Source organism: Mirounga angustirostris, unplaced genomic scaffold (genome assembly GCF_029215605.1).
Source record: "Mirounga angustirostris isolate CCGP_5_RB_7025 unplaced genomic scaffold, mMirAng1.0.hap1 SCAF_4, whole genome shotgun sequence".
Taxonomy (NCBI): Eukaryota; Metazoa; Chordata; class Mammalia; order Carnivora; family Phocidae; genus Mirounga; species Mirounga angustirostris.
Genome location: NW_026991712.1, coordinates 176858966 through 176868061, shown reverse-complemented (window position 1 = coordinate 176868061; position 9096 = coordinate 176858966). Strand labels below are relative to the sequence as shown.

General features: G+C 59.1%; 1 protein-coding gene across 1 annotated transcript; it reads left to right on the top strand.

Annotated features, from left to right (window-relative positions):
- The first annotated feature begins 1817 nt into the window (after positions 1 to 1817).
- LOC129046488 (paired box protein Pax-7) lies at positions 1818 to 7215 on the top strand. Its single transcript, XM_064587560.1, has 5 exons — positions 1818 to 1902; positions 4494 to 4729; positions 5322 to 5451; positions 6318 to 6452; positions 7097 to 7215. Exons 1-5 carry the CDS (start codon positions 1818 to 1820, stop codon positions 7213 to 7215), a joined length of 705 nt encoding a protein of 234 aa, XP_064443630.1.
- Positions 7216 to 9096: the final 1881 nt, after the last annotated feature.

The window sequence follows — 9096 nt, the reverse complement described above, 5'->3', positions numbered from 1 at the left end:
TTTTGCCTCCAGTGCTGGGCCGGAGACACTCTTTCCCGGGGGAGACAAAAGGCCTGCTGTCCTGGCGTCCTGCCCCGCTGGGAGGGCGTTTCGCCCCCGGGACTCGTGTCCTGGGGCAGGGGCGTCTGGTCACTCGGGCAGGGGAGAGCGCAGAATTGCAGGACCTCTGATCACCACCCCCCCCTTCTGACCCTTTAATTGGGACACCTCCCGCCTCTAAATTCTGAGCGGAGGAGCTCAGAATTGATGGGCTGAAGGTGGAACCCAGTCCTGACCCGCCTCCCTCCCAGATCCTGGGCACCCACTTGCTGTCAGCCTCAGGGCAGTGGACTGCCTGCTGGAAAGGGGTTCTGGGTTGTGGCCAGGGGGCCTGAAGAGGAAGAGGAGTTTAAACCTGGCTGGAGATGGGTGAGGGGAAGGGGAAGAGGAGGGAAGAAGAGATAGTCCCTAACATTTGGCACACTCAGTTTTCTAAGCACTCTGGGCTTTTCAGAGCTGCAGGAAGCTGGGCAAGAACTGGACACGGGGGCTGAGACATCATTTCACAGAGAAAGTCATAAACCCATTCCTTGAAGTCACCCTAGGCCAGTTCCCCATGTGCCCTACTGGCGGAAATTTCGGAGTGTGTGAGTGAGATGAAGGAGATGTGCAGTCAGCCGACTCTGACCCTGGGAGGCCAGAGAAAAGGCGAGAATCCAGAGGAGCCACCAACCGGAGGCAGACATTCCCAAGCAGCCGGGACGCCGAGAGGGGCGGCGGGCGACCAGGGGGCCGGGCACTCGGCCGATCTGGCCCATTCGTCAAAAGAAGACACTTGCACAAAGTTGCCCCCTCCCCTTCTGCGCCCCCCCCCCAGCCCCCGCGCCTTGCTCCCTATGTGTTAACGGGCGGTTCAAATTCTCCCCCAAAAACGAGGTCGACCCGGGGATTAGAAAAGAGAAAAAAATATATTCGTTGGCGATTTCTTTTCGTTATTGGTCCTCGGCTCCCTTCCGCCCTGGCCCCCTTCCCTCCTCATGAATAAAAGAAAAGTCCGAACCTATCAGATCTCGTTCGCTGCCTCCCCCCCTCCTCCTCGTACTCCCGTTGAGCACTTTTGCACAACTTACCCAGCGGATCACTCTCCCCCTTGCTCGCCCTCTTCTCTTCCCAACCCCGTCACCCCCTGTCGCCTCCCTTCAAGCCCCGAAACTCAGGAGCCACCGCCTTCCCTCCGCAAGCCTGGTGGGGGGCGGGGTGTGAAAGCCGGTGCGAGAGGGAGTCGGGAGTGTGGGCTGGAGAAAGGCGTGGAGAGGAGTGCGGGGAGGGAGCGAGCGCGCGCGCGAGCGAGCGCGAGAATAAATATATAAATAAATACGAAAGAGAATCCACTCGCCAGCCTCTCGGCGCAGAAACTTTGGCCCGGAGCGCGGGAGCGCGCGGCTGCCAGTCGGACGCCACCCCCAGCCCCGCTCGGCAGCCCGGCCTCGCCTCCCGGTTCCGCCCGGCGCATCCGCCCGCACAACTTCTGGCCGAGCGGAGCGGGCAGAGGCGGACTTGGGGTGGCTGTGTTTGTTTGTTTGAACTTCCTTGTCACCACCTTCCCTCCCCCCAGCCTCCGCCCCCACCTCGCCCCCCTCCCCAGCTTCTGGACGCGTTCGCCCGCAGCCGGGGGTGGGGGGGTGCGGGTAGGGAGCGTGTGTAGAGGGGAGGAGGGGGAAGAGGTTAAAAAAAGAGAAGTGGAAGAAGAAGGAAAGAAAGAGATCGCAGCAGGGGTAAAGGGAGCGGACGGGAGGCGATTTTTGCCGACTCTGGATTCGTCCCCGGCGTGCGCAAGAATGGCGGCCCTTCCCGGCACCGTACCGAGGATGATGCGGCCGGCTCCCGGACAGAACTATCCCCGCACGGGGTTTCCTCTGGAAGGTAAGAGCGCCTGGCTCGCCGCGCCTCCGCTCCTCCGCCCGGAACCCGAGGTCCTGGGAGAGGCAGCGATCCCCAGGGGGTGGCGGCGCCAGCGGCAGCGGGAGGGGAGGAGGAGGGGTCCCCTTCTCTTCTGGGGACCGAGTCCGGGCGCTGGACCCCCGGAAGTTTCCAGGGGCCGACGCCTGTCCGTTTTTGCGCGGCTTTCAGTGACCGGCGGCCGCGGCTTCACAGGTCGCGGGCTCTGGCCTTCCCCGCAGGGCGAGCTCCCGGCCGCTTTCGGCCCCTAGCAAATTTCAAGTCCTAGCGAATTTCAGTTCGTTTCCACTATTTTCAGATGCTTTCCCCGCAGATACTTTCTCAGCTCTCTGCGTTCGCCGGCTACAGCGCTTTCTACTCTCGTTTCGAACTGTTCCTTTTTGCACTCCTCGAATGGTCCTCCAATCCCTTTTATTTCGAAATACCAGCGATGTGGGGTAGTTTATATGTCTCAGCTAAGAAGGCTATCCGCTTCTTCCAAAGCACCAGACAGAAACTCCTGCCTTTTGGTTTGGAAACAAAGTAACTTGAAATAATAAATAGTAACGATTTTCCCCCCAAAACTTTTCACTTGGGCTTCGGAACTCTGCAGCTCTCCTGGGAGAGACCCTCGGGACCGTGAGCGGGCCCCGCGGTGTCCAGACAGGGGGAAAACGTGAATTCTCTAATGTGTCCTCGGTCAAAACCCAGCACCGGGGTGAGCAGAGGCGACCGGCAGGGGACGGGTTCCCGGCTGGAGGAAAGGATGGGAGCGCGCTGCCAAGACCCTTTCCTGCGTTTTTGTTTTGTTTTGTTTTTAAACTCGTGGAAGGCCTTCGACCTGTCAACCGAGGGATCACTGGGTTTCTGGGGGTGGGTAGCCCAGGGGGTCATACAGGAGTGGTGAGAGATAGGTGCCACTTTCATTTTTTAATTACTCTTCTTGTAATTGTCTGAGCCCCTTGTGCGTGAGGAAGGGGAAAGGAGGCGGGGAGGGGATGGACGGGCGGGCAGCCTGCGATCCAGGGAGGGGGGGGTCCGTCTGGCAGCGGGATGGCGCGGGTCCCTGAATTAGGCAGAGGCGAAGAGAGTGGCTTCGTGATCAAGTGCGCGCGAGCAACCACGCAGGCGGGGGAGCGCGCAAGCCCGGGGATTTGCCGTAGCGCTCTCCTGTAGCGAATGCAAGTAAAACAGGCGGCCGAGGACGCGCGGCGGATTAGAACAATATTTGCCCAACATGACGGAGAATACTGAGGAGAGCCGAGCGCCGGTCGCTAAAGAGGCTCTTGAATATAAAGTTGGGCGCTCGAGGGCTCTCGAGCGCTAATGGCATATCCCGCCACGGAGACTGAGTGACTCTGACTTGGCGACGCACGATTTCTGATTAAATCCGAGGGTGGCTTCAGACACCTACTTTTACAAAGAGAGGTGGGGGGGCCGGGAGCGCGAGGGAGGAGGCGGCAGGAACCGCTCGGCAGCCGAGCCCCTTCTCGCCTCCTCCCTTCCAATTATACTGGCAGCTCCCTCCACTCCCGCGTCTGTGAAATCGTTCTAATCTGCCCGATCGCTGCAGCCGCCTGGTCCCCAAATTGGGGGGATGGAGGCCGGATTAGTGCACCGGGTGTCCCCCAACCTTCTGCGAGGAAATTGTGTAGACTTTGCATTAAGGCCTCCAAGGAGCTCTCCCCTCCGCAGCAATACAGCAGGGGTGTCTGTCTCCCTGGTTCCCAAAGTCACTCACACTGAGAGACTCTGGCCCCTCTGTGTACCACCCTCACAGAGCCTGCAGGGACAGATCTTGGATTTCTGAAGCCAAATAGGTATTTGATATGGGAGCTCGCTGACAGCGGAGCGTCTCCCCCAAATCGCCCCAAAACGAAATTAGAACTTTGAGAGGGGTTGGAAGCAAGGAGAGTCCCTCAAGGGACAGCCAGGTGACCCCAGAGGCAGTGACCAACAGCTTCGTGTCACCAGTCCCTCGGCTGTTCAATTATAAGTAGGACAGATCTGCTGCCCAGGCCAGGGCTGTAAATACTGGTAATTAACCAGCCTCTTCTGGCTCCCCCCAAAATGGATCAGTCTTGACCACTTAGGGCATGGAACTGAGCAGAGAGAGGGGCCACATCTCGCCTGCAATCGGCCTCCCGAAGAGACAGGCAGACCTGTGGCCCAAACTGCATCCTGGGGGACCGAGCCCCTGGTCCCACAGACTCCGGAGATGAGACTCCATCAGCCTCTTGGCTCTGCCCTCTCCCTCCCCGTTCTCAGAAGCATCAGATCCCTCTCCAGTGTGTCCTCATTCCCCATAGTGTGGCAGGAATGGGGGCACACGGCATCTGGGGGACTGTAGCAGCCAGCTGTGACTTTTCTCTCCATCCTTCCAGGACCCTCTCTCAGCTTTCTGACAGTTTTTTCCTGACCTCTGAACTGCCGCACCTCCAAATGTGGGGAACTCACAGTCCCTCTGTCAGGGCTCTTGGGCTCCAACAAAACTGGAGTCAAGGGGTGTGCTCGCTGTCTCCTCCCCATCCTCACCCTGTGCCTCTCTCCTTCCTGGTCTCCCCTCCCTCCTCCAGTGTCCACACCACTTGGCCAAGGCCGGGTCAATCAGCTTGGTGGGGTCTTCATCAACGGGCGACCCCTGCCTAACCACATCCGCCACAAGATCGTGGAGATGGCCCACCATGGCATCCGGCCCTGTGTCATCTCCCGTCAGCTGCGTGTGTCCCACGGCTGCGTCTCCAAGATTCTCTGCCGCTACCAGGAGACTGGGTCCATCCGGCCTGGGGCCATCGGCGGCAGCAAGCCCAGAGTGAGTGTCTTTGCTGCAGAGCTGGCAGCCGGCCTTCCCACGGTTGGGGGATCCTGGTTGTGGCCCCTCTCACTACCTTGTGTCATCCAACACCACTGGGGTGTCCAAATGCTTCCTATGGAAAGTACAGGAAGAGGGTGTCCTCACCCCCAGATGTCCCTCTCATTATTAGGATTTCTAGGGGATAAGATAACGGAGGTTCCAGGTTGCCCAGGACTTTGAGGCCAATGAGTCATCCCTGGGCTGCCCCTACATCTGCCCCGACCCCCAGCATCATCCCAGACTAAGGGAAATCTCCCCCCTCAGTCTTGCCTGAAATAGTGAGTGGGGCGGTGGCGGGGGGGATTCCCAAGGGTCCTAATTAGGTTCTCTCTTATTACCTATGACTACCCTATGCACCTGGCTGCCTTCCTTGGAGCCAGGCACAGGTTTTGTGAAAGGGTAAAGCCAGTCTCAGAAGGGGGGAAGGGGGAGGGACATGGGAACCAGAGCCACCAGCCTGGCCTGGGGCTCTTGGGAGTTTGATATTAAAAGTGTCTCCCTCCCCCAACCCCATCTTTCCACTCCTGCTCTCCCACCTCCACCTCTGAAGCAGGTGGCGACTCCGGATGTGGAGAAAAAGATCGAGGAGTACAAGAGGGAAAACCCAGGCATGTTCAGCTGGGAGATCCGAGACAGGCTGCTGAAGGACGGACACTGTGACCGCAGCACCGTGCCCTCAGGTGAGAAGGCAGCTGAGCCGGCCAAGCACAGTCTGGCCCGGTGCCGGCTGAACGGGGCTGAAGGCGGGACAGGACAGGATGGAAGGTGATGAATGATGGGGAACTCCAAGGAGAGTTGTGAGGAAGGGGAGCAGGAATGAAGAGTTAGGGCAAAGGAGGGAATCAAAACCGAAAGGAAGATGGATGGACAGAAGGAGCAAAGAAAAGAGAGAAAATTAGGAAAGAGAGAGAGAGGAGAAAGAAGAAAGAGAGGAGGAAGGAGGGAAGGAAGGAGGGACAGAAGGAGGCACAAACGGAGCAAAAAGTTATCCTGTAAGGCTGGGTGGTAACAGGAGCTCCCTGGAGGCTTTCTTTCTCAGAGAAGTGGCCTAGAGAGATGGGTCCGTCCTAGGAGGGTTGATCTCCATGGGCTCCCTGGACCCCTTTCCCCAAGTCACTCTTTCTGTTCTGTCAGTGCCACCAGCCAGCAGTGCCTCCCAAACATGGAGGCCTCCACCCGCAGCGAGGGGACACACACCTGGGTGTAGAGGTGGCAGCCACAGCGGCTGGAGGGCCTCTGGCAAGGTCCTGGGGAAGTGGGTGTGGGTGTGAATGTATCTAGGGGATGTGACCGTGTCAGGCACAAGTGTGTGCAAGGAGGAGTATAGGAATGCCACCGTGAGAGTGTCCCAGGGGAGTCAGCTTCCCTAGCCAGCGACTGTACTTGGATGTAAACGCTTAAATGGGGGGGGGGGGGTGTCAGTGGGTGTGAATCCCCTTGCAGTGTGTTGCAGGACGGACTGCGTCGCTTTCTCCTGGGGGCCCAGGTCGCCCGGCTCCAATGCCCCAACAACTTATACTTGCTCTTTTGCCTTTGAATTTCTGAGGTTTAGTGAGTTCGATTAGCCGCGTGCTCAGAATCAAGTTCGGGAAGAAAGAGGAGGAGGATGAAGCGGACAAGAAGGAGGACGACGGCGAGAAGAAAGCCAAGCACAGCATCGACGGCATCCTGGGCGACAAAGGTAGGGAACCTCCGAGGGGGGGCCTCCACCGCCGAACCCCGCATCCCCACGTGCGAGGGTGCGGGCCAGTGGTTGGCTTCTGCCGCTCAAGGCTAGCGACAGCACTTTAGCGGGCGGACTCGCAGCCCCGGGGGGAGCCGGGAGTCCCTCGGGGTTTGCGGAGGGCGCCCCCTCAGTGCGCCCCGGACTAGGGCAGAGCGCGGAGCCCGGGGGCAGACGGCCTTGGCGTCCCCGGGGAGCCGGCTGCAGGTTGGTGCACTGCGCGCCGCTGAGCGCAAGACCCCGCGCGCAAGGCCTGGCCGGGCACTCCGGGGCGTGCGCCCTGCGGGGCCCGCGTTTTGGCGGCTAGTCCCAGTCCCGGTGTGGATCTATTATTTATAGGACGTTTGGACAAGGGGGCGGGGGGCGAGGAAGGAGGAGCCGGCCTGCGGCTCCCTAAATGAATTTGTTAACCAGACCCGCACACGCTCTCTAAACGGTCCCTTGAAACCCTGCCTGACAGTTGACTGACCGCTGCAATCAATAAAAATTAGCGAGGCCCGCCGCCTAACCCTCAGCCCCTTGTTGCCAGGGCCCGAACCGAGAGCGTGGCGGGTGGGTGCAGATGGGTGCACCAGTCAGACGCTTGTCTCTGGCGGGGCCAGTTGTTGAGACCAAGTTCCCCAACGCCCAGGATCGGAGGATCTCAGGCGGGGAGGAAGCTTCCGACTGCACCCACCCTCTCCCCCCTTGCAGCGCCGCTGCCCCGCCGGCTGGAGTCTGAGCCTTGCGCCCGGCTTTTTCTCCGGTCTGCTAGGGAAGGCGTTTATCTTCCAAGCGCCTGCACACCCGGGGAAGGGGAGTGTGCTTGTATTTATTGGCAGGGGAAGTTTCGGGAGAAGGGAAAGTCTTCCTCATTATCTCCTCCCCTTGAAGTTCTCTTTGAGACTTGGTACGCGTGCCTTAAGTGAGGGAGGGAGAGTGAGAAACAGAAACAGAAGGCCCAGAGTCACAAAGACTGGCTGGGGAAAAGAAGCGAGCTCACAAACGGGCATGCCGGGAGGCAGACGGCAGACAGGAAAGACAGTGGTCATGCAAACCTGCAAAGCAGTCGCTTTGGAAAAAAGTGGGGGAGTTCCCCAAACCTGGAAACTTGTAAAGAGCACATGTGGCTTGAATTTCTTTCCAGAGGTGTCTCAGGGTACCCCTCTCCTTGCCTCCCGTGAACTCCTCGCCCAGGTCTCTCTCTCCAGTTGTCAGTAGTCTCTCCCAACCTTGAAGATGAACTTCACAGACAAAGCCCGCTTCCAAAGACAACACCCAGGAAGGCCCAGCCCCCACAGGCCTGGTTGAGGGGGAAGGTGGGAGGAGGGGCAGGGGCAGCCCCTTTGAGAGAGCAGCCTAGAGCTGGGGAAGGGGCGGGCTACTGACATTCAGGGCCCCAAGTGGAGCCCTGTCCCGCCAGGGACAAAAGGGCGAGGGATGAAAGCAAGCGAGCTGTGCCTGGCACCCCGCTGTGCCGGGCCGGCCTCGGAGCCTCGGGTCTGCAGTGAGAAGTGCCCCTGTGCTGCTGAGGAGCCCCAGGCTTGGCGGAGGCAGCCCAGAGCCCTGGGACCCCTGCGGGGGGACCCACTCTGACTTCAGTTTGTATCCGAAAGGGACTTGGTTGGACTTCTTTTTTGTGGGGTGGGGCACATTGAACTTGAAATGATCTTTCCTGGAGAAATACCACACAGCAGACACCGTTTCTGAGAAGTACCGGGGAGAGGCAGAAGGAGGTTTGGTTTTATTTGGAGAGACTTTAGGGGGGGGGTGTGTGTGCGTGCGTGCATGTGCGTATGCGTGTGTGTGTGTGTGTGTGTGGCGGGGGTTTGTCCAGCTCAGTCTGCGAGGAAGCAAAAGTCTTTTCTGAGAAAGAAGGAAAGGAGAGGAAAGGGATAGAAAGCCTGTGCTTTGGGGATCCCTTTGGCTCCAGGAAGTTCGGGTGCTTCTGGCGCGGGTTAGGGCTTACGAAACTGGCTCACAGGCAGCTTCGCTGGAGAGAGGATTTCCCTGCAGCAGAACCAGGAAGCTCCAAATCTCCAAGGGTTTAGGAGGAGCCTGGAGGTTCCAGATGGGGAGGCAGAGAGCACAGGAGCTGAGTCTGGAGAGGAGCTGCAGAAACGAAATGGAATCCGTGGGTCTGGTATCCAGAGAGCCCGGCAGGTTTTGAGTGACAGTGGGCACGTCGGACGCTGGGACCGTGAGCTGGAATGGACTCTCTGGGTGGCTGTTTGTCCGGGTGCCTTTGGATCATTGTGCCGTGGGTCGTATTCTGTGCAAGTGGGGTTCTGCGTGGAAGTGCAGGGTGACTGTACGTGGGTGGGAATGGGCAGAATGACAGTGGGGATGAGGGAGGGTTGTCTGTCCCTCTGGGGACAAAACATATCGGCCCCCTGAGTACCTGGGTCAGTAGGCAGGCATCCCAGTGAACCACCCAGCTGGAACCTCTCCTCTCTCTCCCAGGCCCCAGCCATCAGTTTCACGGCCAAGTTAAAAGTGAAAAGACCTCCTAACCTCCACCCAAGTCGACCAGGTGGGGAGAGGCAGAGATGCCTCAAAGGGCAGAGCAGGGGGAGGGGTGCACACCCACAAACTTTGTTTTGGTTTCTTGCTCTTGACGAAT

Coding starts and splice junctions, on each gene's coding strand:
- LOC129046488 (XM_064587560.1), top strand. CDS start 1,818: ATGGCGGCCCTTCCCGGCACCGTACCGAGGATGATGCGGCCGGCTCCC. Junction 1,903..4,493: donor CACGGGGTTTCCTCTGGAAG/GTAAGAGCGCCT, acceptor TCCCTCCTCCAG/TGTCCACACCACTTGGCCAA. Junction 5,452..6,317: donor CCGCAGCACCGTGCCCTCAG/GTGAGAAGGCAG, acceptor TGAATTTCTGAG/GTTTAGTGAGTTCGATTAGC.